A 26,274-nucleotide genomic window follows, 5' to 3' on the forward strand; every position below is an offset into this window, starting at 1 on the left:
GCAAATGCTTTCAGATTTGTCACACATTTACAGGCAGCATTCACAGATACATCACATAGTGCTTATTTGCACGCCTCTCGTTGTGTGGGTGGCTGCAGGAGCTGGAGCATCGCGCCTTATAATCTATTTAAAATGAGGAGCGCTATAATCATCAGTGACCTATTATAAAGGTGCACGGGTGCGTGTTTGTAAGTGCATGTGTGTATGTTGGGGTGGGGGGTGGAGGTGGGATGGAGGGGGGGGCAACCCTTCAAAAAGATCCCCGTACTCCCCCACGTGGTTATTTGCAAAACAACCGATCTAAACCCAGGGAAACCTAATCAAACCCCGCTGCTGCAGCCCCGTTCACCTTCTTTGTGGAGGATTGGAGGGAGAAATGTAAAAGATAGGCAGGAGGCTATCTGCGCGCAGGTATAGGAAATGAGATGAGTCCTGTTAAAAACTCAAAGAGACATTTAATAAATAGAACATGTGTTTTTCTATAACATATGTAAGATCGGAGCTCTATCCATCCTGTGCGAAAAATGCGCTGTACCATGGTCTGAAACCCTGCGCCTATTGAATATGTCCCCAGTGGGCTTGAATCGGAGAGGAGCCAATACAAGCGGAAGGGAGGCGTGTCTTCGCTCTTCCCCAAGACCTCCCAGAGCAGGTTGTTGCGTTTTGGCTCTAAAGCCTGGAGACCTCCGAAGTGCTCGTCAGTTTTCGAAGTAGGAGCCATGGCGACAACAGCTCAGTATATTCCGAGGAATAACTCCTTACCGTCTAACCCGCTCATGCATCCGGATTCGGATAGGATGCATCAGGGGACGACCTACAGAGAGGTGCAGAAAATGATGCACCACGAGTACTTGCAAGGGCTTGCGGCGACCAACACGGGACACCCGATGAGCCTGACGCACCACCAGTGGCTGCCCACCTCCAACACCGACTGGTCCAGCGGCACCCACATCGGACAGCAGGAGCACAAAGCCAGCGTGCAGGCGACCCGGGAGGACCTGAGCAGCGGCTTCCACCACAGATCTCACCTGGTGCACCAGCAAACGCAGAGTAGCCACCATGGTTCGTGGGCGCCAACCACGACGCACCACTTATCCCCGCTGTCCCCAGCATCAAACGGGCACCAGTCGCTGGTCTACTCCCAGCCTGGATACACAAACCTCAACGCAATGCTGAGTCCCCAGCCCGGCTCCCTGCACCATGGCATGCGGGACCCGCTCCACGACGATTCGGGCAGCCACGACAACCAGATGGAGTCGCCCCAGCAGGCGTTCAGCCACCACCAGGACCACTCGGACGAGGACGCACCCAGCTCCGACGACCTGGAGCAGTTCGCCAAGCAGTTCAAGCAGCGGCGGATCAAACTGGGCTTTACGCAGGCGGACGTGGGCTTGGCCTTAGGCACCCTGTATGGAAACGTCTTTTCTCAGACCACAATCTGCAGGTTTGAGGCGCTGCAGCTCAGCTTCAAGAACATGTGCAAACTTAAGCCGCTCCTAAACAAGTGGCTGGAGGAGACAGACTCAAACACGGGCAGTCCCACCAATTTGGACAAGATTGCTGCGCAGGGCAGGAAACGAAAGAAGAGGACCTCCATTGAAGTGGGGGTGAAAGGGGCGCTGGAAAATCATTTCTTAAAATGCCCAAAGCCGTCTGCTCATGAAATCAGCACTTTAGCCGGCACTCTGCAGTTGGAAAAAGAGGTTGTCCGTGTTTGGTTTTGCAACAGAAGACAAAAAGAGAAAAGAATGACACCAGTTGGGGTCCCTCACCCGAATATGGAGGACGTATATTCCCAAGCAGAGACCCCTCCTCTACACCGCACACTACAGAGTCCTGTACAGTGACTGTTTTCATGAACAATCCGAGCATTTCCGCGGGGGGATAGAAAAAGGGAAAAAGGGACTATGGAGTTTACAGTATTTAAGTTTGGCTTTTGTTTTCCTGAGAGAAAAAGAGACATGGAAAAAAAGTTGAACAGATGAGTTTTGCCCTTAGTATTTCGGAGATCGTCATGTCCAGCAAATAGATGGCAAGAGGGGAAAAATGTTAAGATAAAAAAACAAAAAAAATCAAGAAAAAAAAGACAAAAAAATCTTCGCTATTACTGATTCCGTGCGCATTTAAAGTGAAACAAAGATCTTTATTTACCAAAATTATATGGAGGAGAAGGCATATTAAGTAAATTTGATATCCCATGGCTGTTTCAAATGGGGGAGTAATTAAATGTGGCAACTGAGGCCATCTCCTCCTGGTGTACCATGAACTGTTGGCGCTCACCAGAATGAGGTGGCTGCCTGAAAAATGATCAACACTGGAGATGAGTAGCCTACACTGAATGAACATTTTTGCTTTTTCAGGCTTAAACTGATTAACCAGATTTCTGAATATTAGTGTATACTTTCTTTGTTATATTAAGTGTGATGTTTTTGGTTTGGAAATACTTTTAACTTCAGTGTCTCTCTATGATTTCTGTCATTATTTTTGCTATAGGTACTGTAACTCATCAGAGCAGCCTCTCATTTTTCTCTTTACTCAGTGGGAGTTGATGGTGGGAAAGGTGATGGAAATTATGGCACCCGAAAACACACATAATTAAGGTCAGATTTGTTTCAGAGGAAAAAAAATGTCCAATGCAACAGGACGTTTAAGTTCTGACTGCATGCCTTAAAACATTTAAAGCTTTGCAGCTGACCACGTCGAAATTTGCAAACAGCACCAGACGCTAAAAGGGAAATTAAATTTAAAAAAAAAAGAAAAGGAAAAAAATTATTTTGGGGGGGGGTTCCTTTTGTTCAAATTATTGTTTTCTTTGCATGGAGCACTTATTCTTTCGTTGATATTATTATTGCGATTTTATATTTGTTGATAAAATTGTGAGTGGAGCTGATCTCCATAGGTTTAAACACACACACACACACACACACACACAGAAAAAATCCCATGTTTACAGGTTCCTGGTTATCACCACAGAGCGCTGTCAGCTCACACTGCTTACTGCCTGTTAATCCTGTTGTATTCCAAACATTTCAAGAGAGATTGGTCAAAAATGAAAAGTAATAATAACTCAGGTAACTTCAGTGCCCCATGTCGGAATATCACGCCTGTACATGATTTTATTTTCCTCTTGTGTTTTTTTAGATGTTTCAATCTGGTTCACCGTTTTTTTTTTAATTTCCTTTGTCCCACAAATCCACTGTATTATATTAAAACGCTGGATTCAGAGAAAAGAAAATAATAATAATAATTCCAAAAAGGGGAAGCGATGAAGGGACTTAACTTTAGATCTATTTATTTTTTTCTGACCTGAAAGGAAATCTGAAAAATCTCATGCGTTGTGTGTCATTTCTCAATGTTGGACCAGTCCAAAAGCCTACAGCAGTGCTATTCAATACAAAATGAGGGAAACTTTGTTTTTTGTTTTTCAAGAAAAAATAATAGTTAAAAAGAAAAAAAGATTTTAGAGAAAATGTTGCCAGGATTATTTCCGATATGTAAATATGTCCAATATGTAAACTTGTATTTGTTCTGAGATATTGTTTTGTTTTTGTTTCTTTCCGGGCAGTTTTGTACACTTACTAATTCCAAGAAGATATTTTAATATGATTTCATTTATGAATCTGACCATTTATATATATATATTTATTTCTTAAACGTGTTTGGAGCTTTTTTGTTTAGCTCTGTTAATGGTTATGTTGCAGTGGATTCCAGTATGTTTTTCCTTTTTGTTTACTACATTGGTTGTATGTTGATTGCTAAATGTAGACTGCAAAGTCACATTTATATTTATGTTATAGTAATATTTTATTACTTACATAAAACATATATACAAGAAATGGTCTTTTGTCTTCATTAAGATCCCAAAAAAACCCTCTCGTCCCCTTTGTTGCTGTCTATGATTGTGGCATCATCAGCAGGCAAACAAGATAAACATGATCATAAAGTTTAATGCTGTCCGGGGTGCTGAGCATCGGGAAGTGGTCAGCACGCCATGTGTTCACTTTAAATAGCAGTGGTTCGTTATGTAACAGGGGGTCGTTTAAATCAGAAGCTGTGTACATGTGCTGTTAAAGGGAATAGACAACAGTATTTTACCTCAGGCATTCCCTGCTAAGTTCACACAGTCTCTGACGTTGTTCACATCTTTGTGTAATAATCGCAGTATTAAATTGTGCAATATCAATACGGAATTATTGTCTTTTCATTGAGTGCTTATTATTATTACTGTTATAATCATTGGCAGTATTATCCAAGTGTTTATCCAGAGCTCAGGCCTTCCTCAATCACACTGAGCTGCTCTCCTTATATAAACCATCATCACTTGTCATGTTTTAAGCGTTTAAAAGGCGAATTGTGACGAATCTTTGATCTGAGACAGAGGTGCCTGCGGGCAAAAATCAGCCTCTTTTCCAAAGATAGAGAGAAAAGCACATAAAGGATGAACGAAAAAACGGCAGGCCCTAAAGTTTAATAAGAGCAAAGGCAGGCCCACATTCACAGACAACATTTTAACGCCATCCAGCACCTAAATAAATATTCGATTCCTCTAAATCATATATTAAATGTAGTCTTAAAGTTTGGTCCCTTCAGTGTTCCGCGTAAAAAGCAGCCACAGCGGCTGTGCGCATTGTTTCCACATCTACATCTACATATTAGACCTGGATACAGTCAGGGTCCATGGAGAGATTCATTGCAGGCGCTGATACATTTTAATTCCTTCCACCACATTCACAGTTTCATTTATACTTTACATCTTTTTATACTTTTTCCCCCCAAAAAATGACCGTGAAAAGTGAAAATCTGTGCAGCAGCAGTAAAAATTCACACCCACGACGCTTTAAATTTTCAATTCCAGGTTTGTTGGATAAGTTAAGCTTGTCTACATTTAGGGTTTTATTTTAATTATTAGGGAAGGGAAGTTATTTTAAAAAGGAGTTTTATATTTTATTAGGGTGCATCCTCAGTGAAAGTGTGCCGTTGTCAAACGCAAATACGCACCACAAAGTTTGGAGTAGCGTTCAAATTTGAAAGAAAAGTTAGGTAGGATTTTGGACACAGACATTTACTGGACTGTCATGCATTTATATGCCATTTACACATCTTTTGACACTCAATATAAAGGAGCGTTTTCCTTCATTTTGCGTTATGCGATTATTTTTTTAAAGATGGATTTGTGTGCGGTCATTTGTCTGCAGCCGTGTCATGCGTTTTAAAACATATAAATAATAGGAGACAATATTGAGACAGACAGTTTTTAAAATCTGGTTTTTGTGCTGCTCTGATGCAAGTGGGGATAAAGTGTCTTTGCACTGGCTGAGGTGGTCAAACTGAGGGAGAGGAGGCCAACATCAGGGAGCAAGGCAACCGTCAGAGAACAGCGGGGCACAGGCGACACCTGCTGGCAAATTAGGAGTACTGCACCATGAAAGCTTAACTTTAAAGTTTCATAGAAATGAGCAATAAGAAAAACAACAACATAGTAACAATACAAATCATATGATGGTTACTGTCAGCTTCATTTTGCATGTTTGTAGTTGTGTTTTCCTTTTCATGTCAGATATTAAGCTAATGAATACACCTCATGTGGGTTGAGGTGCACGGCACTGTTGGAAGTGGGTGCACAAGTAACCTCACCCCTGCTAGTCACCTCTTCACTGTAGTGAGCCAAGCAGAGAGACACCAGGTCCCTTTTTAAAAAGTTTGAAATACAACTCAGTCAGGTGTCAACCATGGAACCTCTGAGAATCAGGATGGGTACTCAGATCATGGAGGGCCTCGAGGTGACCAGTAGAAATGGTTTGAAATGCAATGCAGAACACAGAGGCCTACAGAGTGAACATAGATGGGGAAACAGAGGGAGTCCACAGTTGACCAAACAAGAGAGATTGTGGTGACTGGCACCGACTGTTATTATTTGATGATATGCAATTTTTATTCTGTGCCGTATGGAGGGACACAACCTCCATTATGCCGATAAATCAATAATACATGAGCCCAACTCATCACAAAACAGCAAAACCCAGCTATTTGACCTACGAATCACCACAGCTCACCCTTTCCTTCTCTCCTCCTCTTCCCTTCTCAGCAGTCTGCTCTCCTACGCTGAGTGGGCCCTCTGCAGCACTTGCAAGAGGAGCTCCAGCCTCAGCAGTGCCCGGGCGCTCGTGAACACGATGCCTCCATCAGGGAAGTATCGTCACACACAGGAGATGTGGATTAGTGATGATTAGCAGGGATTATGGCTGGTTAATGGTGGGAAAATACATTAGGAACCATCGGCTCTGGGAGGGGGAGGGGGATTTCACTCACGCTAGCGGATTTGCATTGATCCACAGCAAATGAATGAGGATTAGCAGCATCAAGCTATCTGCCAACAGATAAATAACATTAAGCGTATTATACGCCAACGCCTGTTATTAATGACATTACAAACACCACTACAATGCTGGCAATTATGGAAATAATGGGAGCGGCTGAATAATTTACTTGGTTGGGATTCCTGGGATTCCAGATCATCCTCATGTACAGAGACATGGGGTGATACTGGAGAGCCAAGATGCTGGTAAGCAGAGCAGCATGTAGTCTTTGGGTACCACGATGCACTAAGGGGTTTATATATTGTTAATGGGGTTATTAATGCTCAATAAATCATTTATGGCTGCTTTATAGATTAGTAATAAGCCATTTGTAAGAACAAGGTTTGGGTTACCAGGCTGTAAAATATCCCTTTGGTTGGTGAATATTCTACTCCAGCTTGTCTTTTGCTCTCTCATATCACCAGGGACGCCGCTCTGATAGATAACTTGGTCACTTACACATGGGAAAAAGAAAACCAGGACCAAAAGCCATCCGCAAACAACTCAGATATATCCGTCGACAACTCAGATAGTAGTGAAAGACACCTTTGTTGAATATTACGCATTATTCCCTTGAAGTTGATGCGACAGATGGCGAGCTTAGAAAAAAAGCACATGAAAAAACATGCTCCATCATTTACACTGTGTTAATAAGTCACATTGGGCTCAAAGTACTCCTTTAATAAATGCATCCGTTTCATTTTATGGCAGGTAATGTTAAAATCCTGTTGGATCAATACCAACACATGCTTGACACTGATTACGCTGCATAGAGGGCATCTACAATGTCCACAGCCACATCGCCACAAATTACTCTGTTAGTGTAGAGGAGGGAAAAGTGCTCATTCCTCCATCCAACCCACATTTTAACCTGACAGGTGAAAGAGCCTGTAGCTTTCTTACTCTCTATTACTACCTCTTCCTCCAGCCGAGTTCTCCTCTCCTCCGCCTACCGTTTATGTAATAAATACTCCACTCCCACAGTGAGTGGCAGAGAAAGGGGGGATGGAGACTGGCAAAAGAACAGAATAATGCATTTTTTCATCAAAAATTCCTTCTCTTCCCCTACCTCAAGGTTTCCTCCTCTGAGCCACTTGAAAGATGGGCAACAATGTGGCCACACAGTGAACACCTAGTTACCATATGAAACACTCCAGCAGTGAACTGGAGGAGACGGAGACGGGAGAGGAGAAGTCTTGTGTTATTTATGATACTGGGCCTTGTAGCTATATGGGTTCCCCCTTCATGTCGACTCCAAGGTATGGCCCCCATATGCGAAGTGGTTTAAGTGCGGCTTTAGAAAGTTACTCTCCCCTCCCCTCTGTCTCTCTTTGCTCCTCACTCGCAGGTTTTGAAGAAGAGAAGTAGCCCGTCTCCCTCTTTCATGGCTTTGAGGGACATTTTATATCGCCTCAGGTGTCTGTCAGTGTGACTAACAGTTCTGAGAGTGCAGAACTAATATCTCAGGAACTTGCCTCCAGGCAGCAGCACATAGATGTTACTGTTGGTGGCATACAATGAAAAGAAAGTCATACTTTAGAGGCATTCAGCAGCAGCAATTACTACTGATTCAGTGAGCTGGTTGGTATTAAACAATGGCTGTGACAACCTTAACGGGTGATAAGAACACAGTGAGAAAGGCAAGATAAATGCAATCATCTGTACTGCACATGCCGCCTTCATTTTGTCAGATGTCTGACAAAAGGATGCAAATAGCCTAAGGAAACGTATTAGGGATAACACACTAACCAAACAAAGCAGTAATAATAATAGTTTTTTTTAGTCTTTTCAGGATGACACTTCTGAAATCACACAGCACAGGTGCTGAGGAGGCCTCTTAAACTACTGCACAAGGTTGCAAAGTTAATTGTTGCGCCTAAGAGGACATGGCATTCCCATGTTAAAGGTTGTCCCCTCTCTTCACCTTCAAGCCTGGCTTTTGTCAACTGTAGCGAAGGCATTGCAATGCCTCCTGACTGCAATAACAAGGTACGCTGCAGAGAAGAGGCGAGGAAAAGAAAAGACAAGACCTTGCAGTAGAGAGAGACATACAGATAAACAATAGGAAGGTCATCTAAAACCTAGAGCACACTTAGATGGCCTTCCTTCATCAAGGATATTCAAAAAGGAAAAAAAACATGGCTATTCAGAGTTCACAGATGTATAGGTGCAGCAGCTGAAAGATTGCCTTTCTGCATACCCCAAGCAGCTCCATTGTTTCTTTAAGAAGACATATGGACAATCTCGGGAAGAATAGCAAAGGACTCTCACATTGAGATCTTGGCAGGACAAAAGTAACCAAGGAAGTTCCAGCTCCGCTCTGCACTGTTTGTGTGCCAGCCTTATAATCCAAACCCAAACAATATTCTTTGCTGTAGTCCTTTACCCATGACTGATCCTTCGTGTTATGCATGCCGGAATGGATATTATATTGTGAGCCCCTGCAAATTGGAGACGGACAATAAACAGATCATCAAAGATGATCCCGCTGCCCCCGACAGTCGGCTTTGCCCTGCGATGCTGAGTTCAAAGGACGAAGATCGGTGGGCAAATGAGTGCTGTTGCTCAGCGCACAGTCAACCGAAACAACAACAACAAAGATAAGGCTGATGGAAATAAATAAATAAGGATGGTGGAAGAGAGGAGAGAGGGAAAAAATAAGGCAAGTAAGGGGGGTAGACACAGCACAGAGATGAAATGGAGACCTGCCACTGTGCTCAAGGACACCGCGTGCCACTATGTAATTAGAAATGTACACAGATGATTTGGATGCAGCGATATGATTAGGCAAAGCAGTCCCCAGTCTTAGGCCTAATCAGCTCACTTCTGAGAGATACTCCAAGACTGCTGGTGTGTGTGTGTGTGTGTGTGTGTGTGTGTGTGTGTGTGCGTGTCTCTCTCTAGTAAAAGTAGAGGGGGTGTTACTCACTGCTAGGCATCTCTGGGAGGGTACACTTGGGAAACTGGCATACAGACACCTATGCACATAAAGTTAGACATCCAGTGACAGGGAGGCACATAGGAATAGGTATGAGCAGACACTTAATTTGAACATGCAACACACATAAGCAAGATCTGTTTATGATGAGAATTTGGGCCATCATTGGTTGAAGAGGGAGCTATAACTGTATGTTCTACATGTATTATGAACGCTTGCTGCTGAGCCAGTTTCAAAGACTTGCAATGATGAAAACACGTGGCGAATGACAGAGGGTATCATATATATATGTAGCATGGGAAACAGATTGCCATGAAGGGTAAGATTAAGAGGGGAATGCAAAGAGAGATAGGGTAGGAGTTGGCAGGAGCTCTCATCACACAGTTTTTCTGAGACAAGCATAGCTAGAGAGCGATAATATACTTGACTGGAAGTAGGATTCAAGAATATCATGAAAGAAAATGTTTCACCGTTCTACCCTGAGTCGCTTTCAGGTCAAACTTCAAACCCGTCTTTTAAGAGTGCCGCATTTTGAGGTCAGCTTGAGAAGAATTGAGCGAAAACACCTTAAACCCCAACACATATGTGCCCTGGAGCTAGAGGCCGGGACATACACAAAAGAGGCGATGGTCTACAAAGACCCAAGTAATGAGCAGAGGCCAATTAAAAAGAGCTGCTCCCTCCTCCTCCTCATCTACCACCTCCCTTTCTCCTCCTCGCTCTATCTGTCCTTCTGTCTCTCCTCCTCCTCCAGTGGCTTGTTATTGATCACCTTTAACCTCGTCTCTCAGTGGTGTCAAAACTACCATTTAGGATCATCCCCAGGGCTGAGCGTGTGTCGATCGCACCCTGCCCCATAAATCATTACAGGGAGGAGGGCTCGGGAGGGACTGGCTTGCCTGGAGAGCAGAGGAAAGGCCTGACTTTCACAGACGCATTTCGGCAGAGCCCAACCCCGTGCCCCCAGGGGTCAAGGGTCATCGATGGTCCCATGGATTAGCACCCAGACACCCCCACTAACCCTGCTTTCTCCAGCCAGCCCACCTCTATTCCCCAACGGGCCCGGCAGCAGCACCCTTTGATTTTTAAATAAGACAAAAGGTCAGTCGGCGTCCTGACCTGTCTTCGCACTAATCTCCTTCCCTGTGTGTGACAGTTTTTCTTTATTCATGATGGATCCTCATTTATGAAACTGAACGAAGGCAAGTTTTAGGTAAGATGTAAAGGGAAGTTCACAGAATTATATGGTCGAGAGAGTTTGTCTGTGGGCTACTGGAGGCTATTGTTGTCACTGTCTATCTTTTTGGCTATCTGTGTTGGCCTCATACAAACTCCCCTTTACCTCCTCCTGGGCTGGAGGCGCCTCATCGCCTCAGTACACGGCTGCATATCAGCCAGATGCTGCATCCACCCACAGCCCTCCTCCTCCTCTCTACGCCCCTTTCCTCCCCTCTCCACCCCCTCCATCCTTTACTCCCTATGTAGAGAGGAAAACAAACAATTCTCTCCTATTTGATCTCTCTGTCTGTTTCCTTCTAATTTGCCTCTCTCGGTCTGTCTGTCCACCTGCTGCTGCCCTGCAGTGGTCAGACTAGGTTGGGTTACCCTCCTCAGTCACAGTCAAGGGGCCTGGGGATGAGGGGATGATGGGGTAGAGGTGACAGGTCCTTTGTTGGGGTAAAGACTCATGACCCATGGGTAGGCAGGCAGAGGAAGAGGTAGGGGAATCTATCACTCTGCTCAAATCCTGACCTTTCATGTTCCACTAGTTGACGTGTGGTTGGAGTTTTTTTTTTTTTGTCACATTTTAGTATGAATTAAGGATCAGTGGTGGATTGTGATTATACACAACTGCTCAAATGCTATTCAGGAGGTAGTGCAGGTTGCCCTTTCCTCACAAGGTTGGTGTGTCCTGAAATGTAGAAAGGTACTATATAAATGCATTTGCACCCATGTATTTTAATTTTTTGCTACCTTATACTTCATTTAAGAAGCAAATATTGTACTTATCCTCCAGTAGATCCAGTAGATCCTCCAGATTTGATAGCTACTAGTTACATTGCAGGAAACCTATGAACTTATAAAGTACAATTCTATGTTATGGATTAAACCACCAAACAGTATATGAAATAGATTTTACTTTGACCAGTTAAACTGCTGCCTACCTGTTAATGCATCAGTGATAATCTTATTATACAATGACGAAAACTCTGTCTGTGTGTCTGTTCCACGTTTTTCTCCTCACTGACTTGGTCAATCCATGTGAAATTTGGCACAGTGGTAGAGGGTCATGGGAGGATGTGAATGAAGCAATATTACATCAACTGGCCGAAGGGGGGCGCTATAGCAACCGATTGAAATTGCAAACTTTGAATGGGCATATCTCATGCCCCGTATGTCGTAGAGACATGAAACTTTGCACAGAGATGCCTCTCCTCATGAGGAACAAATTTGCTCCAAGAACCCATAACTTCTGGTTATATAGATTTTCCGCCATTTTGAATTTTTTGAAAAACACTTAAAATCGATCTCTTCCTAGGAAGTTTGACCGATCTGCATGAAACTCGGTGAACAATATCTAAAGTTCCCTCTTGGCAAAAGTTGGAAAACTTACTAAAACTGAGCTTCTATAAAGCAANAAATGTGACCGATCGCTGTGGCTCCCCCTGTGGCCAAATGTTGTTTTTTTCTAATTTTTGGTATGACTAAGTCATGGTATGGTATGCTGTACTCAATGGGTATGAACTAGTAATCTAACATTAAAATATGTGGTAACAACAGTGTCAGAGACTAATCTGCTTGATGATTACTTTTACCTTTAATATTTTAAGTACAGTATTTCTGTACTTTCGCACAAGTAATATCTGTGTGCAGTAGAAGAGTGTTTTTGTTGGTGGTATTGTTATGTAAGTAACTTGCATAAGTAAAGAATGTGAATTATTCTTCCATATCAGCAGTAATATGAAACTAGATCTTTGTTGTGAAGCTTCTGTTTTCACCTCAGTTCAAATACTATTGATGCAGCTGCGTCATGTGCTTTTAACAGAGTAGATGTCCTTACTTGTATATACATATAAAAGGTGATCCATTGATGCTGAGGGGGGGATGGTGCAGCAGAGGATATGGATTTGGTACCCATTGTTGGTAGGGGAGTTCCCTTGTGCCTCGCCACCCACCTCTCCCCTGCGGGACAACTCTACCAGGGGGTGCAGGCGTGGGACAGGACACTCTACCACTGAGGGGATTAATTGGTGTGGCACCTCTTTGGTGCACATGGCCAAAGCAATTAAATAGTGGCCCTAGGCCCTCAGTTTGCCATTACTGAACCAGTGACAAAGCAGCAAATTGGGCCTTTCTCTTCGTACTTGTGCCCACATATGAGCGCATATGCCTGAGAGATGAAACAAATTCTGCATGTGTCTGCAGAAGTTGTTTTGTGAAGTGTGAATATTGGAGAAAAGGACTTACAGGTATGGCAGCATCAAAGACACAAAGGTGAATGATGGACATTTTAAACATACATTCTTTAAATGTGTGTATTAGTTTCTGTATGTGTGTCCATGTGTTTCTGCATTTGAATGCACAATGCGCAGAGTATAAGCATGGTCTGGTGGCTTTCTTATCTCTCCCACTGTCTCTCCCACTCCCTGCAGCCGTCAATTAGTGAGCCTGGGTGTGCGAAGGCCTTGTGCTCTTTCACATGAGCCTTTGTTGCCTCTCTCTCCCTCTCTCTGTCTCCCAAGTGTTTGAAGATTGAGAAAAGACACGAGGCAGGTTACTGTAGCTCCTCTCTGGGGTGTTGGTTGCTGTCTGCCCCTCTGTATGCCTGCCTGGGCCTGAAGCAGCAGACCACAGTGTCCACAGAGCCTTCAAATACAGGAGGGGAAAACAGGCCTGGCCATGGAAGGCCAACCTCCGTCAGAAAAGGATGGCTGTGTCAGATACACCATCACCTCTGCCAGTGCAGAAAGATGAATGGCCCCTGAGATGTGTACGTACAATAAATGCATATTGTGTGATGTTTGTAGAAGGTGTCGGTGACAGAGGAGAAGGAGGAGGAAATTTAGTGACAATGCTAAGAGGAAGGCAGGTCAGAATGAGGTTGGAGACAGGGAGGTGGAAGAAAAAGGACAAGGGATGAGATGAAGGGAAAGAGAGGGAGACACAATAAGAAAGACAAGAAGTAAACAAGTCCGGAAAGACGAAGGTGGAGAAGAATATGATGCGAAGGAAATGCTGAGATGTATGAGGGAAAATTAAGGAAAAGGCCAATAAGGAGGAGAACAAAAGGAGCGTGAAGAATAAAAGAAAAGTAGAGAAAGCAAAGAAAAAGAAGATGTGGAGAACAAAGAATAGAGTGCAGCAGGGACAATGTTTATTTGTAGGCCTTGGATGTGGTTACCTTCACTAAAAGGTAACCAAGGAATTTTTGGATTATTGCAGAAAATCTGGGGCAAACAAAAGGTTATTATACTTATATGTTTTATACAGCAAGGTAATCTCAACAAGTGAACACCACTTGTGTGATTTCTGAAGGGTAAATGCAATCAACAGAAGTAATAAGCTTACTTTAGGTTATAAACAAACTACATCACGGTTGCGTGACTTCAGTATCTCCACACCACACCGAGGCTGTAAAGCTGTGCTCTGCATGATGATGTTCTGTAGTCTCATTTAGCCACTTGTTGGCAACTGCCTTTTTTAAGACATGTAACGGCTTCAAAATTCAACAGCAGAGTATTAACTGCTGTATTTTATGTCGTAGAACAAAACGTGAAATTCTCTTAATCTTGTGTTAACTACAGACCTTATTTCAGGCATCTAACCAAAACTCATTCAAGAAACCCATTGACATTAAGACGAGGAAACCAGGAATGCTAAAATGCCAACTCACTTACGGGTTTTGGGACTTATTCTTGCACCACTCTATTTAGATTAAAAATGTCATCATACTGTAAAACTTCAATTGAAAGCCCAGGTCGTTTTATTAGCCTGGTGTAGCTACACATTTTGACAAATAAAGGCCTGTCTCAATTAGAGGCCTGGTCTGGTTGCCAAGCAGTTCATTTCTATAGAAGTCCTCAGGATGTATGAAAGCGGGTTGTTGGCTACTTGCTAGAGCTAACGTTGGTTACTTGTTTAGATCACACCTACATATATAAATGTTGGAACTTTTGTCAATATGGAGATGCTACACGTCGTTAGCTCGGTTACTTTCCCCACAATTCAATAGTTCAGTTCATTTTATTGAAACCATGAGCACCTGTTTCTTCAAGTGCCACGAAACTAGTGTCATAGCGTGCTCTCTGTTGCGTTGTCTGTCTGAGTTAGATCAAATGAATGATTTGTAATTGAATTGTCCTTTGAAGCCTAATTTTTACATAAGTAATATTCATACTGGTTTAAATAAACAATTTGATCGTATAGCCTATCTTTTCTGAGCAAAACTTTTGTGTAAAGGAATTAAAGGCCTGTCCCAAATATGAGCCTGTTAAGTTAAGTGATTTAAGCAAATAATAACCCGGGCTATTAATTGAAGTTTTATGGTATATAAACACATTTTATTATATATATATTCCTACCTTTATCTCTCTTTTTTTTTTTTTTTAAATTCAGTTTCCTTCATACTGCTCAGTTTAACATCTGTTTTCTCAACTATTGTTTTCTACAACTGTTTTCTGAGCTTATATCAACCACTCTGTAAACAACAAGGGAACCTTTTTGGTCCTGCAACTGTCCCTGAAACACATTCAATTCATGAAAAAAAAAGAGAGCCATTTTTAGGTATATTAAATATTCCATATCAGCTGTAACAAAATAACCTCCTTTACTTTCAAGTACCAGTTTTTGTTTTTCATATTCAGATGTGTTGACAGTTCAGTAGATCACAGGCTCTAAGTAGAGGTAAAACCCAAATACAGACAGAAAAACACCTCTCCTTACAAATTTGAAGCCGCTTTTATCTGTTAGCTGTCAATGTCAAAACTGAGAGCAATTCTAGGTGCTGTATTGAATAACTGACAGCTCCATTCAGAAATTTAAGTGGTTTAGCCAGTAGCAATCGTTCTATTTAATACAATTTAGCCGAGAAAGAACCACTGAATAAGCTTCTTTTTCTTTTTTTTTTTGGAGTGCAGACAACCTCTGTGTAACAGGGGCCAGACGTGTTCACCCCCAACCACCCAGCTGCCCAGCCCCTTCAGCCCTCCACCCCAACCCAGACCTCCAGACACTGGGCTGGGGAGAGGCGTTAAGAAGGGGGCCAGACTGCTAACCATCCATCACGCCCGTCTGACCCGCCCCACAGTGCTGAAAAGACCACGGTTATCACTCACCCCTGACACAGTCATCGACGTTTGCCCTTAGACGCGCACACACAGGCACACACACACGCACACACACACACACACACACACACACACACACACACAAAAAGACACTGAAGCACACATATGGACAATCTACAACATCTTTGCAGTCACTCCACAATGTCCCGTCACCTCTTGTCCTTTCTTCCATTGAACCCTCATCACCATCCATCAAGCCTCATCATTCACAAAAATGCCAACATGCTCAACAGATGGCTCTAAACCAATAAGATCATGAGAAATGCCAGGTAACTCCCAACAGGGACCAATCACGTTAGTCTGCACTCTCGACTAGCAAACAATTATTTCCAGTGCTGGAAAAAACAGTTATGCTAAGCTCGTGTCTGCTTCGATCGAGACTGGTGGAGGCCTTTGTGCTGATCTGAGTTGGGCGTTACAATAGCTCGTATTGTTCCGCTGCCTCTCAGCTTTATTACATATGTATGTGTTGATTGCTGCAAAACAACAATGCTGGTGCATGGCATTAAGCAGTAACAATAACAGTGATGCTTGGCGCTCCTACTCAGCGTTGGATGTTTATCCAACAAACCTCTGTGTTGACGCCCAGTACCCAATGGTGTGAAATACCAGCAGGAGAGCCAGCTTGGGAATATCATGAATGGGAACTTTATAGAATACTTTCCATTATTGAGGGATATGTGATTTTTTTTAACTCTACACATTAAAACAATCACAGATCAGGGACGATTGACTGTATTAATGATCGTCATCCCGATAACTTTTAGCTTTGGCTGTATCCAGAGTGCTCTGAACACTAAGCCTTGTATAGGAACCCAATGGGATCCATACTGTGTAGATGTGTGAAATTGATACAGAATTCAATGGCACAATGGACACATATGAGAGAGCTGCACAGGCTCAAAGGTCACCTGGCCCACCCACGTCACTGTGGTGTAACAAGCCCATGTGGAATGCCAGGGGGTCGCTCTGGTCGAAAACCTTGGGTTTGTCACCCGCTCAACCCCTCAAGCATCGTGACACACCCGAGCGGGCCAAGCAATGTGCCACCCCCGCCGGCACCCTGTGGTATCAGAGACCTCCCCACCCATGGGTCCCATTCACACAAACCCACATATGGGCGTACGCAGACAACAGCCATCTCTGATGCCCTTCTGATTCTCTCCGTTGGCATTTAGCTGCAGAAGTTTAGTGTGTGTGTGTACCCCTGTGTGTGTGTGTGTGTGTGTGTGTGTTTCAGCAGAGCAGTGTGCAGCAGGGAGGGAGGGGGGGGGGGGGGCTGAGGTGACAGGAGTTGTGGTGCAGATGTCCCCACAGCCAGCAGAGCCTCATGAATGGCAACTGTTGTGATGGTGACGGGGAAACGCGTTGGAGGCCTGGCCTACGCACTCCAGTCATCTGAATGGCTGGAATTCAACTTGGTCGAAAAGACAAGCTCATGCGTGCAGACTGGAAACAATGTGCCCTCTTTATTACTTTCTCTTTCTCTCTCTGCCACTCTCACTCTTTCTTCTTTGCCTTTGAATCATTCCCCCTCTGTAAATGTAGCTGTTATTTTCATTGTGTTGATGCTTAAATTGTGACGCATATCTTTCATGTCACCTGTAAAATTCTTGTTGAGCATCAAAAACAATTGTATATGTACGACTAAACATAAAGGCAGATTGATTCATTCTTAATAATACATCAAATGAAGCAAATTATTCGTAGAGGACAAAGCGCAGTCTATTGAAACAAAGGAACAAAGATGGATAGGAAGTCATGGGATAATTGATTTGAAGTGGAAATGTTATGATTGATCTATTGATTAGCTGTCTGCCGCTCCAGCCCTTTTTAACAGCAGACATACGGCTTCACTCAGGGGACCGTGAGGCTGGGGCCTCACAGGGACACACACGTGCCATAGGTCCATCTATTTACCATGCAACTATCGGGACTATGAGACAAAAGAGAGACAGGATGAAGCTGCCTAGTCAAGCTCTCTCCTGTTAAACATCTGTTCAGCCAGTCAGACACCTTTTGTGACTCAAAGGCTGTTTACATCTCTGAATTTATTGTCACATATCAGCATTTCTCAGATGGAATTATGTGACTGATAATCAATTGACAAAAGACAGAAGGGGAATTCATCGTACGTGTGCCGAAAACACATTTTTCAGAAGAAAGAGTAAATCTGCTGCTCTCAGTTTGCTCTGGATTTTCACTGTCAACATCAGATGTGAATGAGAGCACACACACTTCCACAGATGCACATAAGACATCTACTGCATTTCTTTCTCTGAGTTACAGTATTTATTAGTGTACAAGTGTGTTTGTCCTTGCACTTAGCTAAACCAAACAGCAAATTAATAACAGCTATACCAAAGGTGTGAGATGCCACTGACAAATAGGACGTGATCAAACACATTAGTGAAAGCACATATGCCTAAACGTCACACATAGACATCTAAAAATGTCATACATATTAGAAAGCAAAGCACATATCTATCTTTAGCCCTGTTCACATGGGACTAGTTTGACGTCTGTGTTTTGTGTGGCGCATTTGCATAAGATAAGCAAAGTCTCTGTTGTTTTACTTGAATCATTCAGTCATTTGTAACTTTACTCTACGTATTATAGAAACACTACGTAGCACTACTAGCAGTGATACACAGTGTTAACCTCCTTTTTTCCATAAATGTGGGTTAAACAAACAGAACTGATTCTGCCACGTCATCCATGTCATCATCTTTTGAGATTTTGCTCCTCTAAAGGATTTGAACTTGATTTCTCTGTGAACAGGTCTCTATACTGTGGAGCAAGATGAGCCTGCTGCACCCAAAATGCATTCAAAAATTTGCATTTTCTGCAATTCTCGACCGGGAAAGAGGCAGAAACAAGTTGCGGAGAAAACAGAAAAACTAAATCCAACCCCAAAATACTGCCATGCCGATTCACACAGGGGTAACATTATCACAGGACCTCTGTGTTTGGCGAAATATGGAAGGTAATTTGCAGTGGAATTTTTAGTTAACAGATTACAGACATGGCAGATTCACACAGGATTAAGGTCCTGTTTATACAACAACAATTTCAACCAAAAACAGTAAACTTTAGTTGTGTTTTGGCTGATTGTTTACACAACAGCAGTGTTTTGGGTGCCTGAAAACGCAACGTTTTGAAAACAGGTTCCAGAGTGCAATTTTTTGGAAACAGCACTGTCTCCGTTGTCATGTAAACTTGCAATGTGCAGTTCCTCTAAAAACGGAGACAGCAAAATGTAGATTTACTGTAGCAACTCCACCTCGTCATCCAGCCAGACAAATGTTTGTGCGGTTGCCATTTTGTTTGTTTATACATCACTGCTCTGTAGAAGGAAGTGCATGTGCACAGATGCGTGTTGTTTAATTGCAAAGTCACACTACCAACTACTGGCCTGGCATGTACACTACAGCTTTTTTGGTCAGTTTTGCGGATCCGTGTGCACGCCGACTGTAGTCAAAACGTTGTCTGCAGTTATTACCAAGTATCAGAGGTCCCTTGGTCGTACTAGTCCCATGAAAATAGGGCTTTTGTTAGTATTTACATGAGAGCAGATCTTACACATTTTCAAGTTTTGTTTGACACCATTATGTATCTGCACCTCAGTTGCAACCGAGGTACACACAGCTCCTGTCTCCTTCTTTTATTAGTGACAGTGAAGTGGACAGCCAGACTACAGTGAGGTCCTTTATCCTGAGTAACAAACAGATAAATCACTCAGCTCAGACCCACACACTCACACACAGGGGAGCGACAGACAGTAAAAGTCCGACATGCCCAAGAGAGACCAAGAAAAGGATTCTTGTTTGAAGCAGGAAGGGGTTATTGTTCACTAGATGCCAGGGCGTGGGCACCCAGGCACAGATTAGCCACAGGGAAACATTATCTCTCTGGGACAGTTTACAAGACCCAGTCTGGCCTGGCCAGGCATAGTTTGGTCATCTAGGTACTTTATGTTCTGAGTGGCTCTTGTCTCTCATAAGAACAAAGTGCAGGCTTGTTGGAGAAACCCAGAGAGGGGTGAGTCCCTGCTCTCTTCCCACCTCCTCTCCTCCCTGCTTCCCTTCCTCTCCTCTCCTCCCCTCCCCTCTGGCCCCCGGACCAACTGCAAGGCTGCTGGAGTTCAAGCCTGGCCACGTGTTGGTCATTACACTCCCACAATGACCTTGTTGAGCTCAACATTTAGAGTCCCATAAAAACATTATTGTCCGACTCCTGGGATCATTTGTCCACTACCACAAAGGCTCAGAGAAAACCAAAATGTTAACCCCCCAGGGTTTTGCGGAGGCACATTTTTCAGATTCTGCCCCTTCTCTCCCTCTCTACCCATCCGCCCTCCTGGTACCACACTGTGCCCACACTGACGTACTTCCCAGTGATGCCCACGGGGCACTCCTACACCAGCACATTCAGATATGGAGAAAGCTGCCCGGTCAAAATGCTGCCCCATAAAATAGCCATTTTGTGTTTTGTACTCCAAAGAGCAAAACCAACAATATCCATTCTCTTCTGCATACATCACCATTTCAGCTTTTTCCTCTCATTTTATTTTCTTTCACCGACAAATGTTCCTGTTTGTCATCTGTCCATCCACCCATCTATCCTTCCTCTTTCAGCTGCATAACTATGGACCCATAACAGCTAAAAGTCCCTAATGGTCATTTAGTCTCTAAATATGTCCATTTCACATCGGCTGGGTGCATGTACCTGCTGAGTGAATGGGCAAGGTCGTGCCAGCCTATTAGCCATATTAAAAACCGACCCATTATGGTAATTGGGGAGGTCTAATGCATGTACAGGTTGCTTAGCGCCCATGTATTAGCTCTGATAGATGACTCAGTGATTAGCATTGAAAGGTACATTGTAGTGCGGTGCTGCTGCTTGCCCCCGTGCTTGCCGTCCTCTGATCCTGTCTCTCAATGTGGTGACCTCTACTGTGGACACTTAGGTCAGTTATGCACGTCCCTGACCAAATGTTTGCTGCTGGGAATCAAAGTGACCGCTGTGGACAAGGACATTCGTTATTCACTGTGACAATGACAAAGAAATGTAACTTTTTTTTTTTAATCGGAGGGCTGAAAAACATACTTAATTTCCATTTGGCCGACAGGATATGATTGTGGTTAGGAATCAGGGAAGGCACATGTTTCGTCCTCATTACCTAACCTTACATCAGTGGACTAAAGATGCGCATGTAAATGTAGAAACTGCATCCTGGACTCTGATTCTGTAGTAGAACAGTACATGCCGAAAAATGTTTTTTTTAAGCCACATTTTAATTATTAGATAAAAAAGTAATTAGTATAGATCAACAACACTGTCAAATTTCTTTTGTTTTTTTAAGTGGGACAATCTTATTTCCTTATGAATAAAGTAGTGAAAATCTTAGAATAGAGGAGGGAGAAGGCAAGAACCCACAGTCATACTGATGAGAGTGTTAATACTTCACTACAAGTTTTTAATTTAGAAATCCATAAGGGAAATGCTTTGCCTTGAGTATCCAAATCACATTTCATTAAATTTTACCATCTGTCCTGAACCACCAGCACCCACCCCAATCCCCATCTTACTCCCAATCCAGAGCTCCCATCCCCTGCTCTACGAGCGGCCCTGACTGGGTCTCTCAGGGAAGGGAGCACATTCTCCTTTCATCCCCTCTTAGAGGACAAACATCAGTCCCATCACGCTGCCCATCCATATTCATGAGCCGCTTATAAATATCTGATAGCAGCCTCGCTACAGCTGTTTAGCTAGGAGAGCAACGTAAAGCTGCTCGCACGTACATACACACATAAACATTTTGACTGGACATGCATGTGCACATACACACATGCTTAAATTGTACGTATTGTTCTCTATTTCGCGCACATACATGCACTGGTCGGAGGCCAGATATCGGCCCAGCATCTCCCAGTGGTTCTACCTGCCTGGCCCCCTGATAGCATCGGCTCATTGCAGGGCTATCGCTCTCTTTCGCCGGCTTTAATTAAAGCGTAAGTGTGACTACAAAATGAGAGAGGAATCCTTAAGTGCTGTATTTACCTTCCCTCTGACAGGGCTCATGCTTATCAGCAAGGCGAGAGTACTGGAGCCAAGAGACAGGGACTTCTCAAAGGCCTGAGTAATCGCTCGGGCCTCTTTCCCTCAACACACACATATACACACTCTTCCTCAACCTGAGCATCACCCGTCTCGTGATGCCTCTCCCTGTTTCATGCATATGGAATACCAATGCTTCACATTGCTTCTCATCAATTTCAGGAATTCAAATTATCTAATGAAACATACAGTAAATACAGAGTTGAACTAAATCCACATTCGTAACACCTCATTAAGACAAAACAAAACAACATAACAGTGTGTGAAAGGGGAATTTCTTCAGTCGTTTGGCTGTAGCGACTCGTGCTAATTATTCTTCTATTAATTCCAAACAAACAAAGACTTTTCACTGTTGCCAGAACATTTCACTTCCTGTGTGCCAGAGGATTTTCCCTGGAAAGATGTAATTGTATTGGTTGTATCATTAATGTGCTACATGGAATAGTGAGGGAAACAATAATGCAAAAAAATATTTTAATGAAAATGTTGCACAATATTGAAGGTCGACTTTGAAGGACTTAAGGGCATATATTGGCAGAATGGAAAATAATATTAATAACTATGTTGTCATTAGTGTAATATCACCTCAAAATAAGATTTGTTGTTTTTGTTACCTTAAAATGAACTGTAATATCTACAAACAGAGCAGGTCCTCTTCCATAGAGTCCACCATGTTGTTCTACAGAAGCCCAGGATGGACAAACCACATACTGGCTTTAAATAGAGCCATTCACCTTTTTATGTCAGCCACCTTAGTTCTCCTACATGCTTGGCTCACAGGAGAAGTTTCAGTTTGTTGCAATCTGCAACCTCACAGCTAGATGCCACTAAATCCTACGCACTGAACCTTTAAATGGTAAATTTTCCACAAACTGGCCAGACTGAGTGTGAAGCACTAGATGGGGAAGTGACCAATCCTTTGCAAGGAACACGATGGGATCACAGGCTGTGAGGGACATCCAGGCAGAGCATAAAGCAAGCTACGTTCACCAGCTACTTGCTAACCTTGTCTGCCATTTGGTGTTGGGCAGATAATGCACAGTGGGGTTTATGTGAGGATTTATTTCCCCCTAAAAACAGCTGGAGACAATATTGTTGCAAGCGTGAGAGCAAACCAAAACTATGCTTTTTTGCAGCTGTAAAACCAAAACAATAAGCTAAAAGATGCTAAAGCTCTCCATAGAGCTAAAGGAGCTGAGGAGTTGGGTGATAATTCACTATGGGTTTGTCACTATGAACTTCCCCTTTCACATTTATTTTATCCATTGCTAATATTTCTTTATTTTTATTCTTCATGCTAGATAAAAAGCTGCTTTGCATTTTTCCATATATGAAGAGCAGCCCTGCAGGCATTTACAATGCAGAATCCTTGGGAGAGGAAAACAGAAGGGGCCTTTTTTTTTCCTGGGGCTCCAGATTAGAACGGCGATATGAACACCTCCCTATCACTGTCTGCTAGTGGCTTCCTAATCACATCCCTGCTACTGATACTGAGGCAGAAACAGGACGTGAGAGGGAGGGTGAGCAAGAAGAAGAGAAAGGAGAGATAGAGAGAGAGAAAGGCAGCTAAGGGTACAATCTTGGAAATCAAATGCCACAATCCACTGCATGCTTAGTGTGGCGGAGATACAGCGACAACATTCAAAGGTGACATTGCAATCAGTGGACAATACTGGCACGGGCCCCTGCACCTTCAGAAAGGTAGAAGCCCCAAAACTGCACTTGTGAGGAATTTAACTGGTGTTTCTTTTCTTTGAGTCCTTTTTTTTTATTTACTGATACCTAACCCCTCCAGTCGCTCGTCTTCTCCTCCAACTCATTAGAAACATTAGAATTGCTGATGCCGGCAAGAAAACACATTTTGCTTCGGTCTGAAGAATATCTTTGTTCTGTTTCCAATACAAATAGAAGGAGATTTAAATATTGCTCCTCTGGAGTGTGCCTGTGTGGCTGTGTAAGAGAGGGAGGCAGAGAGAGTTTGAGTGTGCTGTGTGCATTTGTGTGTTGAGCCGCGAATGGTTGTGCATACGAAAGGATAAGAAATTGTGTGAGCTTGTATGTGTGTGTGACACTATGTGTGTTCCCAGAGGGTATTTCTGTTCCTTGTGTGGAGTACAGTTAAAGTGAACAATAGGCAGTGCTGCACTGCACCCTATGCAGCGTGATACTACAGAGCATCAACAAAAGGCAGACTATGGGCTTTGTAGAGAAATCTGGAAGCTACTACTACTTGGAAATGGTCAAAAACGTTAGCCACAAAGGCCTTGAGTATCAATGGTAAACCTTGAGGAAGGTGCGATGGTTGAATCCGATAGGCCACTGGCTTTGACCCTCGACTTGGAAAAGATAACTGTGCACTGCAACAGGTGCATTAGTAAGTTTTTGTAGCCTACGTCAGGACATCAAAACAAAAACGCAAGGACAAAACAGGAGGGAAATAATGATAAAAATGTGCATTTCACAGGCAATTTATCAGAAGCTGAGGGAGCGTAAAGGATGCAGTCATATAAAATTACACTTAAGCAGAGGAAGAGAATATTGAAGCAAAACAGAGGTGTAATATGAAATCCAGAGTAACAAAATAAGGCGAAAATGTAAATAGAAGGTGGAGAACTGAAAAGAGAAAGGGGAGGGAAGGCTGAAACTAGCTAGCTTCCCTCATTAGCCATGCAGAGCATCTTGGCTCTGCTCCCACACCTCCCGGCTCATCATCGCCTGGGCCCTGGCTGCCAGCGCACCCCCACCTCCGTGAACCATCCCTCTCCGCCTCATCCCTCCATCCATCCCTCCCTCCCTCCCCTTCCAGCCCCTATAATCACACCCGCAATCGCAGCCCCTAATTAGGTTAATTAATTTGTATCAGCCCTTGTAGGGACTTGGCTGATGAGGCAGCCATAATAGCGTCAGCGATTGCTCCCTCCTCTCGCAAAAAAAAAGAAAAAAGAAAAGAAAGAGGGAAAAAGATCTGATGCAAGCCAGTCGGTGACAAGACAGGACTATAAACCACGGGGTCACATTTACCTCCCCACCCCCCACCTTTCTCTCAACTATGTCTTTCTCCCCTCTAACCCCAACACGTCCCTCCCCCCTGCTCTTGTTATTCAATAGCAGTGACACTGACACCTAAATAGTGATATATAACCCATCTTCTGACAGTGCTTCATTGTGCCCACTGGAATGAAAACATCCCGTATAATAATAATTGAGTCTGCATCTTCTCAGTGACACACTTTGACGCATATAGAAGTGCCTTGTTTTGCTTGTTTGTTTACACTTTGGCAGTCTGTCGTGGTGTTCCAAAAGAGTGGGGGGGGGAAAGTGTGCGGTATGATAATGATTCTCTTGGCGGGTTTGTCTCTGTAGTCGTCAGAGAGACCGATTGAAGCATCGCATTACAATCAGCGGCCCTCATCGCCCCTCATCAGGCCACTGACGAACAAACTCTGATTAACACCCCCATCTGATTACTGCAATCACCCGGGCTAACCACGCACAAGCACTGTCCCCCACCAGTGCACACACACACACGTGCACACGCACTCATTCTAACACCTCACTGTTGAGCAGATACGAGGTGCACGTGTGCACAAAAAGTAGCTCTCATCACGCATCATCACGTAGTTGCCATTAGAGAGGTAACCATTAGAGAAGCAACACACTAACAAATATGAGCGACAAAAAAGTGCACATCAGAGTGTGTTTGTGTGAAACACAGAAGTAGAAATTAAGAGAGTGAGAATATTTTTACAAAGTAAAAAGGGAGCTTGACAGAAAAGGAAACTAATGTAGCGTACACACCTACAGTACCAAACCCCAAGTACAGTGTCCAGTGTGTGTGTTGCCAGAATGTTGCTCAGGTTCAAACACACAACAACCCCCCCCCCCCATACACAAGAACTGGGTGCGTTCAATTGTGATGCAAGCAGACACATGCATAAATATACACACACGCAATCTCAGGCAGACAATGACACGGGGAGGCTGCGAGACAAGGACAGATCCGGTAGTTAAAGCGTAATGAACACGTCCCCGAGGCGCGCGCCTGGCATTCCCCTGAATGATGGACTGACAGTAATACCGGGGCAGATGGGTGCCCTCCACGCCCCGTTCAACACCACACACACATGTACACACCCTCCCCCTGGTCTATCCTGTCCCTCTCTCCTGCAGAGAGATACCCCCTGTAGGTCTGATGTGGAGGCTGGGGTGGGTGGGGTGGTGCAGGGGGGGGCAGGGGTGCTGTGTATGTGTGTGTGTGTGTGTGTGTGCACCTAGAGGTGGGGGGCACAAGTATGAGGCCCCCTTCATGATTTAGGCTCCCATGCAAATTTAATCAATTCGAGTACCTCTTGCAAGCCAGGGCTCATTAGCGGCAATTTAAAAAAGGGGGCTCTGTGATCCCCACCTCACTGCATGAGCCAGACATTCAACTCAGGCACACATGCACACACACACACACACACACACACAAACATGCTAAGATACACACACATATCCAAATACTCACGCACAA

The 26,274-nt window shown here is 43.7% G+C and overlaps 1 protein-coding gene across 1 annotated transcript; it reads left to right on the forward strand.

Annotated features, from left to right (window-relative positions):
- Positions 1-661: 661 nt before the first annotated feature.
- pou3f1 (POU class 3 homeobox 1) lies at positions 662-2,932 on the forward strand. The gene has a single exon (XM_050047163.1). It carries the CDS (start codon positions 720-722, stop codon positions 1,845-1,847), a length of 1,128 nt encoding a protein of 375 aa, XP_049903120.1. The 5' UTR covers positions 662-719; the 3' UTR covers positions 1,848-2,932.
- Positions 2,933-26,274: the final 23,342 nt, after the last annotated feature.

Source organism: Epinephelus moara, chromosome 6, assembly GCF_006386435.1.
Source record: "Epinephelus moara isolate mb chromosome 6, YSFRI_EMoa_1.0, whole genome shotgun sequence".
NCBI lineage: Eukaryota > Metazoa > Chordata > Actinopteri > Perciformes > Serranidae > Epinephelus > Epinephelus moara.

Bases quoted from the DNA above. Each gene is read 5' to 3' on its own strand.
- pou3f1 (XM_050047163.1), top strand. From the start codon at position 720: ATGGCGACAACAGCTCAGTATATTCCGAGGAATAACTCCTTACCGTCT.